General features: G+C 57.1%; 6 protein-coding genes across 6 annotated transcripts; 4 read left to right on the forward strand and 2 right to left on the reverse strand.

Annotated features, from left to right (window-relative positions):
• The first annotated feature begins 84 nt into the window (after nt 1-84).
• Nucleotides 85-2,162, forward strand: BDP81DRAFT_177075 (triose-phosphate transporter). The gene is made up of 2 exons (XM_060582226.1): nt 85-616; nt 681-2,162. The coding sequence occupies exons 1-2, from the start codon at nt 179-181 to the stop codon at nt 1,947-1,949; spliced, it is 1,707 nt and encodes a 568-aa protein (XP_060448036.1). The 5' UTR covers nt 85-178; the 3' UTR covers nt 1,950-2,162.
• Nucleotides 2,163-2,368: 206 nt separating this feature from the next.
• BDP81DRAFT_479400 (origin recognition complex subunit Orc5) lies at nt 2,369-4,158 on the reverse strand (the record flags this gene model as incomplete). The annotated part of the gene is made up of 3 exons (XM_060594888.1): nt 3,950-4,158; nt 3,470-3,886; nt 2,369-3,397 (listed from the first exon to the last, which is right to left on the reverse strand). Exons 1-3 carry the CDS (start codon nt 4,052-4,054, stop codon nt 2,369-2,371), a joined length of 1,551 nt encoding a protein of 516 aa, XP_060448037.1. The 5' UTR covers nt 4,055-4,158.
• A 1,515-nt stretch (nt 4,159-5,673) lies between these two features.
• Nucleotides 5,674-7,278, forward strand: BDP81DRAFT_458908 (uncharacterized protein; the record flags this gene model as incomplete). The annotated part of the gene is made up of 1 exon (XM_060593475.1): nt 5,674-7,278. One exon carries the CDS (start codon nt 5,674-5,676, stop codon nt 7,276-7,278), a length of 1,605 nt encoding a protein of 534 aa, XP_060448038.1.
• A 2,516-nt stretch (nt 7,279-9,794) lies between these two features.
• On the reverse strand, nt 9,795-15,721 carry BDP81DRAFT_313964 (non-ribosomal peptide synthetase; the record flags this gene model as incomplete). The annotated part of the gene is made up of 2 exons (XM_060583948.1): nt 9,795-15,152; nt 15,233-15,721. 2 exons carry the CDS (start codon nt 15,719-15,721, stop codon nt 9,795-9,797), a joined length of 5,847 nt encoding a protein of 1,948 aa, XP_060448039.1.
• A 2,674-nt stretch (nt 15,722-18,395) lies between these two features.
• BDP81DRAFT_458910 (acyl-CoA N-acyltransferase) lies at nt 18,396-19,245 on the forward strand (the record flags this gene model as incomplete). Its single annotated transcript, XM_060593476.1, has 2 exons — nt 18,396-18,780; nt 18,941-19,245. The coding sequence occupies 2 exons, from the start codon at nt 18,396-18,398 to the stop codon at nt 19,243-19,245; spliced, it is 690 nt and encodes a 229-aa protein (XP_060448040.1).
• A 139-nt stretch (nt 19,246-19,384) lies between these two features.
• Nucleotides 19,385-19,871, forward strand: BDP81DRAFT_177133 (uncharacterized protein). Its single transcript, XM_060582227.1, has one exon. It carries the CDS (start codon nt 19,523-19,525, stop codon nt 19,769-19,771), a length of 249 nt encoding a protein of 82 aa, XP_060448041.1. The 5' UTR covers nt 19,385-19,522; the 3' UTR covers nt 19,772-19,871.
• Nucleotides 19,872-20,628: the final 757 nt, after the last annotated feature.

Genomic DNA, 20,628 nt, shown 5'->3' on the forward strand with positions numbered 1-20,628 from the left:
TTTTCTCCGTTACAAGAGATATCTCCAGTAGGGGCCAGGCCTACGGATACCTAGAGGTACTAATTTACGAGAATCGCACACCACACCCTTGCCAGCATTATCAGCTACGGATTACGGGATACCTTGTCTTGATACCAAGAACTTTTGTCCCCGCCAAATTTCCCCCAGTGCTCGCGTCATGCCTCACTCCACAAGTTCTGGTTCTACAACACAAACCTCCTCGGTCAATCGGTCGCAGTACTCACCAAGACCGTACGGCGATAGCGATTCCCTCTCTGCTAACGGCAACGGCGGCATGGAGAAGTTCCCCGACCACATCGATTCCCACCTCACCAACGGTTCGAGGGCGCCGAGCCCGGCAAAGACGAACGGCTATGCCCTGCCAGGAGCGCCCGTAGGCGGCGACCGCTGGCAACCCAGAAAGGAGAGTCTGCAGGGTCGCAGCGTCAGATGGGGTGCGCCGGGACAGCAGCAAGTGCCGACGCGGTATGGCCATGGGAGGCAGAAAAGTCTGGGTGACGCCATTCACAGCATACGGACAAGAGGCGGAAGCGTCGGCCAGAATGCTCACGAGATAGCTGATGCGCTCAAGGCCCCTGTCTCTCCAAGGTTGATTGTGAGTCTTGCTTTGAATGCTTCTGCACCCTTTTTGCTTGCTGGCGCTAACAGCTCGCACACAGGCGCTCTGTGTTCTCTGGTACACTTCGTCCGCCCTTACGAACACGTCCTCGAAATCCATTCTCACGGCCTTCGACAAGCCTGCGACTCTGACCCTCATCCAATTCGCCTTCGTGGCGACCTACTGCATCCTCTTCGCCTGGCTCGCCAATATCTTTCCGAGTCTCAAGACGACGATACCAGCCCTCAAGCATGGCATCCGCTACCCTTCCCGCGATGTCATCTCGACGACCATGCCCCTGGCCGCATTCCAGATCTTTGGCCACTTGCTGAGCTCGACTGCGACCTCCAAGATCCCTGTCTCGCTGGTCCACACCATCAAGGGTCTCTCTCCCCTCTTCACAGTCCTGGCCTACCGCTTGATCTTCAACATCCGGTACTCCGTCAACACCTACCTGTCATTGGTCCCTCTGACTCTCGGAGTCATGCTCGCCTGCTCCGGCAAGCACAACAGCTACAAAGGCGAGCTCCTGGGCATCTTATACGCCCTCCTCGCCACCATCATCTTCGTGACGCAGAACATCTTCTCGAAGCGTCTCTTCAACGAAGCCGCCAAGGCCGAGGCCGAAGGCCAGTCAGCGCGGTCGCAAAAGCTCGACAAGCTCAACTTGCTCTGCTACTCCTCCGGCATGGCCTTCATCTTGACTGTCCCAATCTGGTTCTGGAGCGAAGGCACCGGCATCATCGGCGACGTCCTCCACGACGGCGCAGTCGACCTCAACGAAAAGGCGGGCTCCTTTGACCACGGCCGCCTCACCATCGAGTTCATCTTCAACGGCACATTCCACTTTGGACAAAACATCCTCGCCTTCGTCCTCTTGTCGCTCGTCTCGCCAGTGACGTACTCCGTCGCCAGTCTCATCAAGCGCGTGTTCGTCATCGTCATTGCAATCATCTGGTTCCGGAACCAAACCACCCCTCTCCAAGGAGCCGGCATCCTCCTGACCTTTGTCGGTCTCTACCTCTACGACCGGACCCACGACCGGGACAAGGCGGACCGCAAGGCGAAAATGATGGAGATCAAGGAGGAGCCCCTGCTGCCCCTGAACACAAAGGACGCCTTGAACGCCAGCCAGAATGCGCCCGTTTTTGAGAGCCCCATGGTCTCTGCTGGAGCCTTCCAGTCGTTTAGCAATGGGCACTCGCCTCACGGCGAAGATGCCAAGAAGTCGGACGGGCCTAGTAACGGTAGAGCCCGCGGCGCGAGTAACGCCGCCTGGCTCACGCGGGGTACTAAACAGGAAGATACCTGGCGGTTCGGGGACCGGTAGGGGGGCCAAGACGTAAGATGAGAGATAGGAGATGTAAAAACATGTCTTTTTAGCCAATTAGGTCGCAAGGAGTTCAATGTCAATGTACTATCATGATAGGCGCCTGCCTGGGTTGACGGCAATGTATGGATGAAAAACACGCACACACATGTTCTTGTAAGCTTGCCTTGGTTTTAGATGTAATCTGGGGATCTGGGCGAGGCATTAAGCAAGGTCAGCGAGATACCTAGACACCGGAAATCAAAGAAGGCTCCGGCGTTTGAATGTCATTCTTGATGCAGTTATAACTGAATTTCCACAGCGTTTCATGAAATTCGGCAGCACCTTTGTGACCCTTTCTTGTTGTCACTTTGCCTAGTTATAAGACATATCATCCACCGTCTCAACATCAAATCATACGTAACGCTGAATACCCAACTTTAGTCGATGAGCCATTCCTCCACCTCAATACCTACACTTCGCCCCACGCCCCGAATAATATCCCACCCGACATTAATCCTCCACTTCCCGCCCCGATCCATCGGATCGCCAGCCGTCCCAACCTTCATCAGCAACCGCAAACTCGCAAGCGTCGAGATGGCCATGCCCACATCTCCATCCACCACGCTGCCGCCGACGGTACCAAACCCACCCACGTCGGCGGCAGCCCACTCGCTCCGTACGGCGGCGAAGATGGCGAGCATGCGCTCCAGCACGAACGCGTGCGCGCCGAGCAGCTTGCGCGAGATTTTCTTGTGTTTGCTCGGTCGACCACGCTTGGGCGCCACGAAGCCCCCGCCGCGGCGTTTGCGGCGGCCGTGGTGGTATGTTGAGAAGAGGGTTAGGTCGTGGCGGGGCGCATTGTGCGAGGCTAGGTAGGCGGCCAGCAACAGCAGGCGGGTAGTTGTCGGGAGGAGTGTTGTGAGTTCGGCGGTGGCGGTGCTCAGGGCCGTCTGGCCGGCCGTGCCGTGCTTTGAGGAGGGTGTGCCGTGCTTGGAGGGCGTGCCGGCTGGCGTATGACCATTCGTCTTCGTCGTCGGCGTCGTCGTAGAAGAAGAAGATGGATTGCCGAGCTTGATGGAGACGATACTCGGGTTCAGCAAGCTCTCGTCCTGGAAATGCACGCGCGAGGCGATGAGGAGCTTGGAGAACTCGCGCGGACCGTGAGTGCGGGCCAGTATGGGCGCCGTGAAGCGCGGCCAGAGGGCGTCGCAGCTGTGGCGGCACGAGGGTAAGGTGCGGGATGCCGAGGTGGTGAGGGCGTCGCAGACGGCGCCGACGAAGCGAGTCCAGAGGAAGTTTGTGTCTTCTTGCGTCGTGGTCGGGGTCGGGGCCGGGGGCGAGGCCGAGATGATTTTAATGAATTCCTGCTTGGTGTAGTTTGGGAATTGGATGTGTAAGACAAAGGATGTGCGGAGGCTGGATGGGGAGGGGGCGGTGACGATGAAGACGCAGGTTAGACATGGTATCTAATGGACGGTGAAGTGTTAGTTATACCATGGTTGAGTTGAGCGTGGACGGGGTTATATATGATCACTCACCACTTCGGATAGCCGCGCTAATGCTGGGAGGAGAGTCGCAGGAGCGTCCCTCTGCTGGTCAATTGCGTCAAAGACGAGCACGAGGCGCCAGCCGTCGGGTCGTTGCGTGTACTTTAGCATCTTGCACAGCTCAACCATCAACTGGGCCAACGTCTCGCACTTCTTGGGTGGAGCTTCCCATTGTATCGCTTCCACAACGGCAGCGATTGTCCGCTCGAATAGATGTCGGCCCGTAATACATTGTATGGAGTTGACAATGGCGAAGCTGAGAGTGGTTTTGGGTTCTTCGTCGGGTTCTTCGTCGGGTTCTTCGTCGGGGGGCTTGGAGAGTTTCTGCAGGAGTGACTCGACGATGGCTGACTTTCCGGTGGCTTCGGTGCCGTAGACGATGAGGTTCCGGCAGGGTGCGGCGGCGGGCTGAGGTGTTGAGGATCAGTGTCTGGTTTTCCGCAGGACTCAACTAAAGACTTGGCGACTTACATGGAGAAGAGTAGCTAAGGAACGGATCTGACGTTCGCGGCAGGGGAAACGCTCGAACAAGGAGGATAGGAGAAGCTCCTCAGGGAGCTGGAATAGAGATGCCATGTCAATTGGTGCAATGTCTCTGAGCCTTTTCGCAACTGTCAACTCTGAAAAGAACGTTGCGTCTCCCGGAGAAGAAAACCGGGGATACGGGCCGGAAACTAAGACCGCCGTGTCGCGTGCGCAAGGTACTACGGATACTCCAAGAGGAAAGGACCTGGAAGCCGCTGAGACGCGAAGTCATGTGACCGGAGCATCGGCCCATCTCGGGCCCCTCACACGGCGGGCGCAGGGGCCAAAAGGGCCCGCGTGCGTTGGGACCCAGGCGCCCTGTGCCGGGCGCAGCTCCAATCTTTGAGTCTTGACCACACTCAGTTTTAGCCCGCCTGCGGCAGTGCGGCCTCACAGGAACCTCTTGGTCTCACCTCCTTCCTCTCTCTCTCTGCGTCTCTCTCCCGTCTGCCCGCCCCCTCCTACTTCTCTCGACCAACTGTGCGCCAAGTGTCAAATGTCCACGTTCCCCAAAGATCAAACAAACATGCCCGTATCCAAACCCACCCCAACGCCCAAAAGGGCAACCCACGGAGGGTTGACAGCAGGGAGAAGGGTACTGCGGGAGGCGCAGTGCTTCTGCGGATACACAGTACCGTACATTTCTACCCATGGAATGAACAAACTTGTGTGTGTTGCCGGGTGCTAAGAAGGCTTGCGCAAGCCTCTTATCCGTCCCTTTTTCCTTGCTGCTGCTGCTGCACATGCTTCGTGGCCCAAACCTTACGTCAACGGCATGGAACACCATGTACTGTTGCGGCGCGTTCGTTTCTTTCCAAAGGCACTTGAGGCAAGCTTCTCTGGCTTCTATTAACCCATCTCATTAAAACGGGCATGCCACACCTTCGAAGGATTCGTGCCGCCCAACGGGGAAAAGCGCTAGTCACCCGTCAGATGAGAGTCAGAGAGAGCTCGTCAGCTCGTTGTGGGGTCGATGATCTCTCCATTGTGGCTTTGATAACTAAAGTAATAACCACCAGCCTCCTAGGGAAGGCAGCAGCATCAGACTCCGTTTGTTCGTGAGGCCTCACACACACTTAACCCGACACAACTTGAGCCGGCATTTGCATATTTGAACCAATGGAACCAACCACCTTAACCCCTGGGGGCAAAAAGAGACAAACTTGAAGCTAGCGGGCCGACTAATCAGTGCGAAGGGGGGACTGTGTTTTAAGGCTTCATCCGATAACTAGGCGTCTCATTCCGTCAGCAGCGTCACCCGCCCACGGAACTCTGTTTCAACCCCGACGACATCTCTACTTCCCCCGTCCGGCCGTTGGACATCATCCCTAAAAAAGTAGAGGTCCGAGCATCACCACTCGTTCAACGCCTTCTTCCTAGCGTCCCGAACTTCACACACTTGACAATTTCGAACGACGTACCTTTCCACCTCATTGCCACTACCGAGAAAGCCTCTCTTTCTCTCCCTCTCCCCACACTCATCATTCATCTCACCCCAAAGACCTCACCCCATCTCACTTCATCCCCGTAGTCATCCTTCCTCCCATCCTGAATCCTGACGCCTGTGAGACTGAAGGGCAGCCACTTGGTCCAGGTTCACCATTGAGACGAGAGAGTCGGGTTTGGCCTTGGGGGGCCCCGTGAAGGACAGACACACACACACACACACGATGACCATCCTCTCATCCTCCGGACAGTCAGACTCAGCGGACGCCGCCGCTACCACCGCAGGAGGAGGCTCATCAAATCACATCGAGGATAAGCCATACCACTCAAAACGGCCTCACAAGAAGTCCCGGACGGGATGCAAGAACTGCAAGACCCGCAAGGTGAAGTGCGATGAGACTCGTCCGACGTGTCGTAACTGCGTGCTCCGCAAGGCCAATTGCGTCTACCCCGGACCGTCCCACTCCCCGGGATCGCCATCTGGCTCCTCCGCCGGGCCCTTCTCCCCGGCCCGCTCGCGGTCTCACACGCCGCCGCACCACCACAACCACAACTACGTAGCCGGCGGCGCCGGCGGCGGCGACGACGACGCCAATGCCCTCGTCATCAGAGAACCGCTCTACATCCCCGCCGGCGACAGGGATGTCATTGACATGAAGCTCCTCTGGTTCTACACCACAAACACCTTCACATCCTTCGCCACGCAAGCCGGGCGCGTGAAGCGCATCGACGACATCCTCAAAGTCAAGATCCCAGGTCACGCCTTCGAGAGCCCCTTCCTCATGGACTGCCTCCTCGGCACATCCGCCCTCCAGCTCCAGCACCTAAAGCAGGACATCGCCCCCTCCCGCGCCCTCCGCTACCGCGCCCGCGCCTTCGAAGGCTACCGCAAGGCCATCGAGGAAGGCAAACCGGAGACCTTTCCCGCACTCATCGCGACATCCTTGCTTCTCACCGCCCTCTCCTCGCAAATGTTCCGCGAAGAGGGCACAAAGGACCTCTACATCATTGACTGGATGGTCGTCTGGCGCGGCATAGGCCTCATGATCGACATGGCCACGCCGCAGACCCTCTGGGATTCGGGGCTGGCGGAGCTCTTCATGCGCCCGCCCATCAACCTCGACGAGGCCGCCAAGCACATCCCCAATAACCTGCTCTTCATGGTCTCCTCAATTCAGCCTGGCGACCCGGACTACGACGACATCTCGACGTACTACGACACGCTAAAGTACCTCGGCTCCCTCTACGCCGAGCTCGTCAACGGGTTCGGGCCCATCATGACACTACGCGTCGTGACGTGGTTCACTTTTATACCCAAGGGCTTCGTGGAGCTCGGTAGGGAAAAGAGGCCCCGCGCGCTCGTTATTCTGTCTCATTATCTCATGTTCATGAAGGCGACGCAGAATCTGTGGTGGATCGAGGGGATCGGCGACCGTGAGATTGCGGGGATTGTGAATTATCTGGGTGAGGGATGGTATGAGCAGCTCGCTACGCCGCGTCTGGTTCTGTTGCTGGAGGACCGTACTGATATTGCGCGGCTGATTCTGGGTGATCCGGATTGGGAGTCGCCCATTGACTTTTACAATGCCCCGACGCGGGATCCTCGGACGGAGTTGCTCACTTGGGTTGACGACCACGGCAAGCGGTATAAGGGTATGCCGCAGCGTGTTGGGGATTTACACCCCGCGGACCCGGCGCCGCGGACGTTACCCTGGGAGAGGGACGGTTTTCATCATGATCCGATGATGCTCAGTCCCGCGGGGCGGCGGTATGCTGAGAGGGTGCTAGAGGCGATCGACTCTGGAGTTCAGGACATGGATGTATCCTAATGATGCCGGGAGCCGCTTCAGTTCATTGAAAGGCGACGGGGTTTCCACCAATGTTCGATTACAATACCCATCTGGCGTACTTGGTTCATAGGATGCAGGGAATGCCGTGATTGTCTGAAAGTTGCCAGTTTGAGAACACAGAATGGGCGCAATCAATAGGGATCCTACCGGATTTCATACTTGACTTAGAGCAGGATTCCTGATGTAAACAGGAAAGGGGAATCTGCAGCTTGGGGAGAAGAGTTGCAACAACACAGCCATAGAAGACGTTTCCACGTGTCTCCTGCTATGAGAAATCACCATGTGGTAATATGCGAGAGAAAACTTTCAAATCGAGAAACACTGTGGATATAACTAGGAGCAAAATTATGATGAAGCACCCTCACTGGCCGTGGAATTCCAGTGCTTTAAACCCTGCCAACCGCTAGATTCAGGCCTATACGACCGTATCCACGAGCTGTCTCACTCTAGCCGGAGATCAAACTAAAGAGTGCGCGAGAAGGATTCCCTTCTAGAAATCAAGAAAATACTAAAAAACACCCGTGCAAACGTGCGCTGTTTTGTGGGACTTTCAGACCGCAATACGAGCAAGTTATCCTGATGTCTCGTGTTGCTGGAACGTATGTTCCCGCGTCAGGGTGATCCTTCTTTCTATGGTTGATGAGATCTTTCTCTCTCGCATAACCCTTGGCACCAGTCTTAGTACAGTCTCTGACTGTGCATGGGAAGTGTGTGAAGTTGTGGGCGTTCTTCATGTGTTTAGTGTACTCCCACTGTGACGCGAATGGCTTGGAACGGTCCTGTTCTTCGCGACTGAGGGGTTTGAAGTTGCCATCCCGGTGATGCAAGCAATCCGCAAAGTGGCAAACCGGAGGTGTCTGGTATTTGCCTCGACGGGAAGGCAAGATGTCTTCGAATTTCCCCTCAGCTTCGAACTTGTGGTAGCCGCGCACATGCTGCAGAAGGTGATCTCTTCTTCGGAAACCAATTTCGTCCCGGTGGCTTTTGCAGAACAGACAAGGGTATTTCGGCATGTCGGTCCCCATGGAGTCAAAATGCCGGTTGAGGACATCAAGTCGAGCGAAATTCTTGCCACATGAACAAGAAAAGGGGTTATGCTGTGCTTCGTTGGCGTGCTCCTGTAGTTTGGACTTGTTTTTGAAGTGCTTCGAACACTCCACACAAGCGAATGGATGCCCCGTTTCAACGCGCTCGTGGCCCTCAAGATGAGGTCGGCGTTGATGAGCGTCACGCTCTCCTCTCGCTATGAAACCTTTACCACAGCCTTGGAGTGAGCACATATATGCCTTATGCTGAGTGTCCTTAGCATGCCATATAAGGTCCCATTTACTCTTATCAAATTTGCCGCCGCACTGCGCACAAGTCACGTCCGCGTCTGCCGCAGTCTGGTCGGCTGAAGCAGTAGAAGCTACTTCCAAGGACCCTGAATCAACTTGGAATGAAGCGCTGGCCAATGATGATGTCAACTCATTGCCGCCACCTTGACTGCAATGATGCATTATGCTATCTGCACTAAGACTGTGTTATTTGGAGGGAAGGCATATAGAAAGGGGCGGGGGAGCTTACGACCAATCATTGCCAGGGGACTGAGACTGCATGCCAGGAGACTGAGACTGCTGAACAAGTGGACTGACACCCTTTTTGTTAGCAAGTGCTAAAAAAAAAAGTCTCACGGATCCAGGGGGTTCGCAGCGCCAAGAGCGCCATCGTCGACGTGGCCGGAGTCGTAGTAGCCAGTAGGATCAAGGAGATCCTTAAAGCTCATGTCGGCGGCATAGTTCTCGGTGTCGAGTTCGGCAAGGAACTTAGTGAAGTCGCTGGTCCACTTCTCGTCGTCAGACATGGTGAGCTTGGTCGATTGCATGGGTGCGTTGAAGCGGCGATGGAAAATCAGGCTGTGATGGGAGCTGTGCTCTGGAGTAGAGTCGCAAAAGAGGTGCGGATGAATGTTGGTCGAGGAGGAGAGGGGGACGGGGACAGAGGCAAGCTTATCTCACTCTCAGAAGAGCCTCCCAACATGCCTCCCGCTGCTTTAACGGGAAGACCTCAGCAGAAGGGTGACGAGAAGAAGAAACAACTGTGATAGGTTGGAGGAGCAAGCCACCTTCCACCCTATTTGTATGGGAGACGGAAACCGACACCCATTTTCTGTGAGATAAGGAAAGTGAGGCTGCTGGAAGCGGCCATATGCAGGTTGGGCTGGGTTTGCCTCAAGTAGGCAACCGCAATACACAAGGAAGTCAGGCGAACCAGAGAAGCAGCGAGGGAGAGTTCGCAAGTTATGGTATGATGTGTATTCAAACAACCAAACTCCAATGAGTAACAACAACATGAAATCGTTCATAGCATTTTCCAAACCAAGTAAAAGCCCCTTCATCCAATCAGAGAATCTCGAACAACAAAAAATGATATCAGAAGATAAACAAAAAATGTAAAACACACTCAAAACTTCGCCTCTATGCAGTCCTTTAGTACAATATGTACAAATCCACCTCTTACTGCTGCTCAAACAAAAGCGACCTGGGGTTCCCAAGCAGAATCTTGAACGTCTCCTCAATCTTATCAAGCAACTCCGCAGCATGGCCCTTCCACGACTCAAACGTGACAATTTCAATCGTCAACTTATCACCCTGGGGGAACGCCTGGATCTTCCACTCGCGAAGCGGCTCCTGCTGCGGGTAAATCGTCTCCATGCGACTGCTCGCCGTCTCGAACCCAAGGCTCTCGACGTGCTCGACGTCCTGGTGCACCACCGTGTCAAACCAGTCCACCGAGGCGGGCCAATCGGTGCACAGCTTGGCAATCTCGGGCAGACCGATGCCCTCGTGCGCCGAGCTGGCAATGTGCTGGTTCTGCACGAGGTTGAGGAGGTCGAGGACCGTCCAGTCGTCCTCGAACTTGACGCGCACGGGGACGTATTGCCAGCAGGGGCCGACGACCATGTCGGCGTTGGGGAAGTCGATGTTGCGGCCGCTGACGACTTCGCCAAAGGTGACGTCGCGCGTGCTCTGCAGGCGGGCGAGGGTCAGGGCCCAGGCTGCGGTGGGGAGGGTGGCGATGGTAACGTCCTTGGAGCGGGTTGAGATGTCAAAGGTCCTGTCGATGGCGTAGTGCTGTCTCTCCGTCACCGGAGTATCAGGCTTCAAGACATTGACGGAGGATCCTTGCAGAAGCTCATTCCAGTAGTCGACGCTCTGGGGGATGTTGGACTTGACAACGTGGCCGACGAAGGAGGAAAAGGGGAGAGCCTTGGGAACGGGCTTGCCCTCGTGCAGGGCCGACAGCTGGTGCAGCATGATGGGCAAGCAGATCTCGTCGTACTGGGCATGCGAGACGCGGAACACCAGGGCGGACTGGCCGTTGCTGCTGTGGACGAAGAACCACTTGACAAAGATGGAGCCAAGCGGCATCCGGGTCTGGACGTCGAGGTTGCAGAGGTCCTTGACAAAGGTCTCGACGTCGCTGTCGATCTCGTACTCTACGACGGGGGTCTTGACGTCTTCAAGGATGACGCTCAAGCAAGCGCCGTTGTGCTTGACAAAGACTGATCGCAGCACCTCGTTAAGAGAGACGAGCTCTTGACAGCTCTGGAAGAGACGGGGGCGGTCGACGTCGCTCTCAAAGTACATGGCCTCGTAACGGGCAGAGAAGCGAGGGATCTCAATCGTGCCCTTGACGGCGACCTCCTGCAACGGTCTTGCGGGGAAGGCGTCGACAATCTTCCATGTCGGGTCAGCCAACAGGGGGCGGAGAGTTTCTGCCGGGGCATCGCCAAGGTTCTCGACCAGCTCAAAGGGAACGAGAGCCTTCAAGGCCTCTTGGGAGTCTGACGTGGGTTCAGAGTCCTGCAGGACGCTGGCCATGTCGTACAGCGTCCTCTTCGTGAAGACCTGGTTGACGGTAAGTGTGAGGCCAGCCAAGCGGGCCTCGGAGACGAGCTTCATAGCACCGATGGAATCTCCACCAAGACGGAAGAAGCTGTCGTTGAGTCCAATGTCACTCTCGGGGAGCCTGAGTACACGGCTCCAGAGAGTTCGCAGACGACGCTGCTTGGCGGACGTGGCAGAGATGCGCTTAGTAGGCGCCTTGGCGGCAGTGCTGGCCTTTTGGACCAGATCGCTCGTCTTGCCGGCGATCTCAACAGATCCATCCGCGTTGAACTTGGCGAGGCGCTCCGTCTTGTAGAACTTGCCAGCGTCCTTGTTCTCAGCCCACGAGGGGTTCTCTAGCGTGGAGAGAGACAAGTCGGACTTGCTGACAACGACCAGTTCACCAACAACTCCAAGAGGGGCCAGAAGCGCAGAGTCGGTCGGGTGGACGATGTAAACCGCCTCGGCCTCCGGGTACTCCTGCTGAACGCTCTTGGCGCTCTCGGTGCTCAAGCGAGCCACCTCGGTCTTGTCCTCCTCAGTCAGGTACGCGACGTCGCCAAGTGGCGTATCGGTAAGCTGGCAAAGCTTCTGCGCCACCTGAGAGAACTGGGCGAGTGCCTTCTCCATGAGGGGCTTCTGAACAGTCTTTGAGTCGAACGAGGCCATCACCAAGAAGCCCTTGGGGTCCGTCGAGCAGACTAGCATGAGGGCGTAGGTGTTGAACTTGAGGGCTTCCTCCGCGGCCTCCGCGTCGCCGGCGGGCACCAGACGGTTGGCGGGGTACTTGTTGAACTCTTCCTGGTCAAAGTCGTCGGCGCTCGGGTGCAGGACGAGACCGGTCCTCAGCTCGCAGGCCTCGAGGGCATCCGGGCTGAGACGACGAATGTGCTGCAAACCGGTGTGCTCGTAGGGGATCTGTTGGATGGTCTGGTCCTGGATTTCTTGGAGGTAGTCGATGACGAGCGTGTCGGCGTTCACCTGGGTGCGGAAGGGGACGGTCGTGATCATGGGGCCCTCGATTTCGTCGGAACCTCTGATGGGCGCGTTACGACCGGTGAGAGTCTCGCCAAAGACGACGTCGTTGGAGGAGGCATAGTGGGATGCCACATAGGCCCAGGCACCGCGGATCACGGTAGCGACGGTGGTGTTGGACGCAGGTCTGCCGCTCAGGGGCACGTAGACTTCCAAGAGAGAATCGGCCTGCGTCTGGTAGCCCTCGTACGGCAGCGGGGGGAACTGGGTGGTGGCAGCGGCGCCCTGGAGCTGTTCGCGCCAGTACGTCTCGGCGGCGCCTCGGTCCATGCTGCCGAGGTACTTGATGAAGTCCTTGAACTCGGCAGGGCGCTGGGCTCTTTCTCCGTCAAAGGCCTTGTTGACCTTGTCGACGATGAGAGGCATGCACCAGCCGTCATACAGGGCGTGGTGCATCGTCAGCACGAACTGCACCTTGCCCGACGCATTGTCCGTGACGAGGGCGTAGCGGACGAGGGGTCTGCCGAGATCCATTCCTTCCTCGCGGTCCTTGACGAGGTAGCCCTGGAGGTCGTCGCCAATGTGCCAGGCAATGTCTTCCTTGACGACGACCTGGGCGAGGCCGCGGCCGGGTACCTGGACGACTCTCGTGCGGAGGATGGCGCAATCTGCGGCGGCGACGTCGAAGGCGTTGCGGAGCTTGTCTGCCGTTGCCGCGTCCGCGAGGTCGACGACTCTCTGAGCGACGTAGGCCGAGGTGACCTTGGCCGACAGAGCCATGAGACCCTCCTGAAGGGGCGTGCAGGGGTAAATGTCCTCAATGGCGGACTCGTCGATGTCACAGAGCTTGGCGGACTCGGCGCGGGCCTCCTCGGGGGTCCATCCTTCCTCGAGGAGGGAGAAGGGCGCGACGGCGGCCTCGTCTTCCTTGGACACCTTGGTCGCGTTCTCGGCCATGGCCTTGAGCGTGGGGAAGTTGAAGATGGTGGCGACCGTCAGGGCGATGCCGTCCTCCCTAGCGGCGGCGACGAGCTTCATCGCGCGGAGGGAGTCACCGCCGAGGGCGAAGAAGCTGTCGTGCAGACCGATGGCGGTCTCGCCGCCCAAGATCTTGATCCACACCTGTTGCAGCGTCTTCTCCATCTCCGTCTCGGGGTCCGATTTCTCGGTGGGTGCAACGCGCAAGCGGGCGACTTGTTCGCGCGACATGGAGCCTCCGAGCTCGCGCAGGCGCTTGCGGTCGATCTTGCCTGAGACCAGGGAGGGCATCTTGCGGAGGGGGATGTAGGCCGAGGGGACCATGTAGCGGGGGATCTCTGCGCCGAGGGCAATGTCGATCTCGGCGATGGCCTGGCTGAACTCGGGAGAGAAGGTAGTGACGTCCCCGGCCTCGGCGTCCGCGGGACCGTCAACGGGGTTCTGTTCGACGACGAAGGCGACGAGAGTCGGCTCGCTACCGGCGGGTTTGATGACTTCCGCGACGATCTTGACGCCCGAGGGCATCTTGCCCCGGAGGTGGTGCTCGACCTCGGCCAGCTCGATGCGCTGACCGCGGAGCTTGACCTGCTGGTCCTTGCGGCCGACAAAGGCGATGGAGCCCGTGCCGTCCGGGTCGTAGCGGACCAGGTCGCCCGTCTTGTACAGGCGTCCGTGTCTGCCGCGGGCGGGACCGCCGCCGGCGAGCAGCCAGGCCGGGTCCTCGATGAAGACCTCGTCCGTCTTGGCCTTGTCGTTGAGGTAGCCCATGCCGACGACGGGGCCCTCGATGAGGAGCTCGCCGACGGCGCCGACGGGCATCAGGCGCTCGTGGTCGTCTGGGTCGACGATCCATGTGAGGCCGCCGGTGCCCTTGCCGATGTTGGTGGAGGTGCTGCTGACGTTGCCGTTGATTGTGCAGCCGACGGTGCACTCTGAGGGTCCGTAGGCGATGATGACGCTCGTGGTCTTGCTCCACGTCGAGGCATCGCCAGCAGAAACGGCTTCACCTCCGAGACCGAGGACCTCGAGGGAAGGAATGACGTCCGCATCAAGGACGCGGGCGACGGAGGGGGTCATATGCGCCATGTTGCACTTTGAGTTGCGGATGGCGCCGCTGAGGTCGTTCATGCGGTCCTCGTCGGAGGCGATGCAGAGACAGCCGCCGGCGGCGAGCGTGCATAGCATGCAGTCAATGCTGACGTCAAAGGCGTACGAGGCAAAGTCGAAGCAGCGCGAGTGGGCGCGGTAGCCGACCTCCCAGCCGCGGGGCACGGCGCCGCTGGTGAAGTTTTCGTGGGAGATCATGACGCCCTTTGGCTTGCCCGTGCTGCCGGAGGTGAACTGGATGTAGAGCGGGGACGAGGGCGGGACGACGGGAAGCTCGGCGGCGAGCTCGAGGGTATCATTGTTGAGGGTGTCGTCCGAGGCGACGACGAGAGTCTGCTCGGGCGCGATGCGCCGGCCGAGGTCGCTCTGGTTCTGGGAAGTGACGATGACGGTGGCGCCGGTCTGCTCGACGATGGTGCGGAGACGGGCCTCGGGCTGGGAAGGGTCTGTGAGGGCGAAGGCGGCGCCGGCCTTCATGACGGCCAGGAGGGCGACGGTGGTCCAGCGGGACTTTTCAAAGCACATTGGCACCGTGGAGCCGACGGTGACGCCGCGGGCGACGAGGTGGCGCGCGAGGCGGGTGGAGAGGCGGTCGACGTCGCCGTAGGACAAGTTGCCGTCCCAGGACTCGACGGCCGGCCTTTCGGGCCCCTTGGCCGCGACCTCGGAGATGATGTCCTGCATGCACTTTTGCATGTTCTCAGGCAGCTCGGCGTTCCATGTCCAGAGCTGCTCAAGGTCCTTTGCCGTGGGACCGATGGTGTCCGAGACCTGGCGGTAGGGCTTCTCGAGGATGGTGGTGAGGATCTCGATGAAGGAGTCGAGCTGGAAGATGGCATGGCGGTAGGAGAGGACGGCGCGGTCCCATTGGGCCTTGACCACCAACTGGTTCTCGTTGAGCGTCGCCTCGATCTGGTACGTCCACTGGAGTTCCGGGGGTCAGCATTGTTGAACTGGACATTTGTATAAGAGAGAACAGAGTTACGGAAAGGTCGTCTACGTACGTCTTGTGATCTCTTGGAAGGCGCCTTCTCAGAGTTGCCCTGAGATTTGGGCGCTCCATTGTTAAAGTATATCACCGGGATGGTCTGCGTTTCACTATCGAGACCGCTCTCGCCGAGCTCCTTGATGACCTGCAAGGCCTCTGCTATCGAGTCGCTGTTCTTGAACGGCGCCTCGCTCAGGCTCAGGCTGTTGTGTGTCGCCGACGACGGTTCCTGGCCGTCCCGCGTTCTGAATCCCCAGTTCACCTTGCTCAGGCCGTCGTCATTGTTGCGGTGGAGGACGAGCAGCCATGCGAGGAGGAGCTCGTGTCTAAAGTCGCTTACACCGGCGGTGGCGGTAGTGGACTCGGCCCGCGATGTCACGACAACGGTCCTCGTTGAAGAGGGGTTCACGGTGCTGTTGCCGTTGGTCAAGCCGTTTGTTGCGCCGTCAGCGAGGCCTGTTTCTTGGTAGGCGGTTCCGCCGCCTTCGCTGTCCCGCAAATGCATCGTGCGTTTGGTTTTTGTTTACTTCCGGAGGGGGAGAGGGGGGTATCGAAGAGAGTAAGTGGTGGTAAGGAAGAGGAGGTATGGAGGGGTAAGTTAACGAGCGTTATGAAGTAATTCGAGGTTGAACCCGCAGCATTTCACAAGCCTTTGGACAACGATGGCTTCCTTTTCTTGCAAAATGTCGTCTTGTAAGGGACTTGTTGAAGAAAGATGTTTGGATTTTTGTCTGACGAGGACGATCAACCGGTCCAAGGGTGGAGAGCTACCCTTTCACTCACACATACGCAGCGTACGCAACATGCACCAAGACTCGGAGGAGTCTTGTATACGCCAGTAACCGCGAGAGGCTCTTATGTGTGCGACTCTGCAGGTTGTCAGGCAGGTATCCTTGCATGAACACTACCCGAGAAACATACATGCCTTCCCGACTTCTTGATTAGATCGACGAACCCCATGGCTGGGTACTGCGGTATGTACCTTGCGGCGGCGCTGCAGCCGAGCTACGTCTCCTCGCAGACCGAGCTGGATCATGGATTGGCGCGCTGCCGCTGCGGAGAGCAAGCGGAGGAGGGTAAAAAAAATAAAAAAAGCCTGTGAAAGAGGAAAGGGCGTGCATGTTTTTTTTTGCCCCGGGAACCACCAGACACACCAGTCAGTTTCTTGCGATGTCCATTGATGGGAAGGGCAGATGCGAGCCACAACGGCGCAACGTGCCTAATCCATGGAGCCGTCCGGGTGGGTATAGCAGAAATGGGTTGTGTAATGTGTGACTTTGTGCCCGTATGTGTGTGTGAGAACGGAGTATCTGGTACGGTTACTGGTCGTGTATTCCGCCCATTTTCGACTTCGGCGCGAACGAATGGGCCTGACTAAACAACCTAGGAACCACCAAAGGAACCCTAGTATAGGTATGCTGCATGCAGAGCTATTGCGACTGTACCACAAAGTTAGCATTATGGAACTTTAGGCGATGGAGAGTGAGAGAGAGGGACGTCAGATGCGAACGAGTTGAGCACACCCCTCGCAGCACCAATGAGGCAAGAGTTTCATGACGGGTCCCCTTGAGCTAAGGCGCCATCTCATCATACGTTCTCGTGGTTCTGGACGGGAGGAGAAAAAGGTACAATACTCGGGAGGAGTGAAGGAGGGAAAAAAGAGAGGCAAGGGGGATGATGGGACGGGGAGGGGAGGGGCGTGTGATGATGTCGTGGATCCCTCCGATGCAACCTTGCAAAAAAGAGGAACGGAGCAGGAGCTTGGGGAGCTGGGAGGGTGCAAAGTACAAAGGTACAAGACCGGTCCCTGACCGGGGACTGTGGGGCCAAAAGACGGATCTGATTAGGAGCGCCAAGGGGGCGTGTCCCGCTTGTGGGCCGGAGGCGAGCGCCGGGAGGACATCGGCGTCCCTCATTTCTGCAGCAGATTTTTTCCCTCCAATTTCCAGACTCTTCAATTATTATCTGCCATCTTTTTCATGGTCAAGTCACTCAAAGCTGTCCAATAACTGGCAACAAGGGTTGGAGGGGGGTGGCTGTCTCGCCGGACGGTGACACACGCAACGAGGGAAAGCGCCGGCTCGAGGACGCGGATCTGATAACTTTAACGCGCCCATCGGCCACTCCCAGTCCTCCCAGGATGTGACGAACAGATTAATGGATCATGCAATGTCGTGACCTTTTCTTGACAAGTGAAGGTGTCCCGCCTCACATGTGGAGGGGAGGGGGAGAGCCGAACCCCAGCTCCAAGGTAAGGTAGCACTTGCTACTGTACTTAGTATAGTATAGGAGGAAACTGGGCCCTTTTTACACAATACTACTGTGAAATGTGAGAGGAATCGGGTCCTTGGCTAAGATAGGTAGGCGCACACTGCCACACACACATGGGGTTAACGGGCAAAAGGGTTTCCTAAAGATGGGTATAACGGCTCTGCGTCATCCAGTCAGCGCTCATCAAGCCCATTATCCATGAAGGGCAACGCTGCTTGTTTCCCTTCTTGGGGTTTTCCCGCTACGGTGCCGCTGACGGCGGACTGCTCCCCAAGTCCCAACGGTTGCGGCATTTCCTTACGATCCCCTTCAGGGATTAATCGAGAACTGCCGCGTCAACCCCCCGTTGTATTTTGTGCGAGTACAGTGCGTGGCATTGCGAGTCCTGTCACTCTCTATCTCCTTGAGGATTCTACCGGTCGTCGGGACCGACCTGCTCGGAGCTGCTCCAGTTCCGTGAGGGAAAAGTCTTCAGACGAGTCCCCAGCCTAAATACTCATACCACCAACGCACTGTGGTGGTCCGGCAAAAAAGTTCCGTCCTGCTGCGTTGCCTGAACCGAAGTTCCCGACCTATCGTTTGATCTTGATTTGTTTGGCCTTCGTTGCCGTTGACGCACAATTAACAAAAAGAACGCACTTTCCTTGTTGCGAACGAACCATAGGACGCCATCCATCCCACTTCGGAACAGCTTCACAGACGTGGACAGGCGTGGACAGACGCAAAGAGACCCAGGATCGCAAGACAACCAGAGACGGTACGAGCCAGCCAGCCAGCCAGCCAGCCAGACAGACAGACAGACAGAGAGACTACCGCGGATTCAGTCAAGTCGGACCGCTACTCGAAAGGAAACTCTCGCCAATTCTTGCCTTTTTGCTGTGCCCTCTCCCGGCTTTCATTCAGACGCCATGGGCCTCACCGTTCTACCCGCTTTAATCCCCGACATCCCCCAGGTGTACGACGCCTATTTTGCGGCCTTCAAGGGGTCGGTAATCCTCGACATCCTGTTTCCGACGGGGATTGACGAGGCTTTCCGTGAGGGTCACACGAAACACACTGTCGAGTACTGGCACAAGACCAACACCCAGTACACCATCAAGTGCGTGGATGTCGACACTGGCGAGGTCGTCGGCATGGCCCTTTGGGACGCCTTCCTGAAGGAGCGCACACCAGACGAGTACAGGAGTCCTGGCGCCGTTTGGCTCCAAGGCGAGCAGAGAGCTCGCGCCGATGAGTTAATCAACCCGTTCAGCGCAGCCAAAGAAAAGCTGTGGGCCAGCCGAAAATACGTTTGTAAGTGGGACCCGTCGTGAATTAACGCGTCCTCATTTTCCCGATCCCTCCCTCCCTCCCGTCCCGGTTCGCGCCTTTTTTTTCTTTCAGGCTTCTCGAGACAGACCATGTGAGCCCCAGTTGCTGATGACACACGCTTTTGCGTCTTCCCCGGGAATAGACTGTCATATTATTGCAGTGAAGCCTGAACACCAAAGAAAAGGCGTAGGTGCCCTTTTGACCAAATGGGGCCTCGACATGGCCGAGCTGGCAGGACTTCCCGTCTACCTCGAGTCGTCTGAAGAAGGTTTCGGCCTCTACAAACGCCTAGGTTTTGAAGTGCTCCAAGACAAAATCGTGCACCGCGGAGGGCTGGTGGGCAAGGATAAGGACGTTGAAGTGCCTCTGATGGTGAAGATGCCGTCTGCGGCCAAGGGATTGACTTTCGAAGAGTGGCGTGCTCAAGGGTACCCTTCTTTCCAATAAGCATATTTTTTTTTGTGTGGCTGTGTTGGCTGGCTGGACGCAGTATGCTCAAGGAGCCTGCGATGTCAGCAGGAATATCAGATATTACCTTTTTGGAGGCTTGGAGGATCCTGTGTAACGACTCAATGAGTGTCATAGACTTAGACGTTGGATGTTCTGGAAGCGCCAGGACAAGAAGAAGCGCCCAGGAGACAGAGTGCCGAGAAAGGCCAAGACGAGGCAAATCTGCAAGTCAATCTGAAGAAAGGAGAGTTGTCTGTACCTGGATGATTGTGCGATGGTGTATGGCTTGGCTTGGCTTTGTATTGTATATGACAGAATCGTAGCCATGCCCTTGTTCGCATGTAAAAAAGAGTTGCTCGGCCCGGCACCCTGCGTGGCCGAGGGACGCGCCACACCGCACCCGACGACTGCAAGTGGGAGGAAACGGGATGAGGGGGTGGTACCGTGGTTCACGGGGTCGGGTAGGGAGGGAGGGGGTCGAAACTCGATGGGTGATGGTCCATGGATGATGGGCGATGAATAGGCGATGGACCAGTATCAGATGGAATCATGGCATGAGAGGGAGAGGCTAGAGGCAGAGGTACCGATACTGGCGGCTTGTTTCCTGCCCATCTGCCCACATGAGCCCCAAGGTAAGAAGGTGGACGAAGAAGGGGGGTGGGCAAATGCAACCTGACGTCTTTGGCGAGGCGAGTTGGCGTCGATCGGTGGATTGGCGTGGAGTTAATCTTCAAGAGTGATGGAATCTGAAGAATTGTCCCGAAGTCGGAGACTGCGTGACTGGGAGGGTGTGAGGGAAAGAAATGCAGCGGGACATTTTCGGAGGAACGAAGTTGCGTTGATACGAAGAGGTACGGGTACGGAGTATCCGTACCTTGGGATGCTGGAGAAAATGTGGAAGGAGGGGTCCAGTGACTCTAAGGTAGGTACCTAGGTCTAGACGATGTGAGAGGCTGAGGGAGGAGTAAGATAGTTGCCCTGGTGGGGGTGAGAGAAAATTCTGCACGCTGAAAAACGTGAGTGAAATGCTCCTTCCCTAATCTTATCTGATCCAAGATTTGATTGATTAGATCGAGAACCGAACCTATCCGAGGTGGTGACTAGGGTTGTGGCGGGTACTGCGGGGTCCCTTTGGCTGCCATGTGGGGTCTCACTATTTTCTGAGTGGCTGCAGTCCCGGCGCATCTGGTGACGGAGGGGAACTTGGGAAGGAGCTGCAAACGCAACGCCATTGACCAATTTGAGACTCGGCTCCCAAGTTCCTCCACATTCGACGCAATCATACATGTCAACTTTGTCAAGAATATCCTTGGACCTTAAGGTACTCTGACACACCCACACTTACGATCCATCGCGATCCCACTTCTCCCACGCTCTAGG

The sequence above is a fragment of the Colletotrichum phormii genome (assembly GCF_030913505.1).
Source record: "Colletotrichum phormii strain CBS 102054 chromosome Unknown BDP81scaffold_5, whole genome shotgun sequence".
Classification (NCBI taxonomy): Eukaryota; Fungi; Ascomycota; class Sordariomycetes; order Glomerellales; family Glomerellaceae; genus Colletotrichum; species Colletotrichum phormii.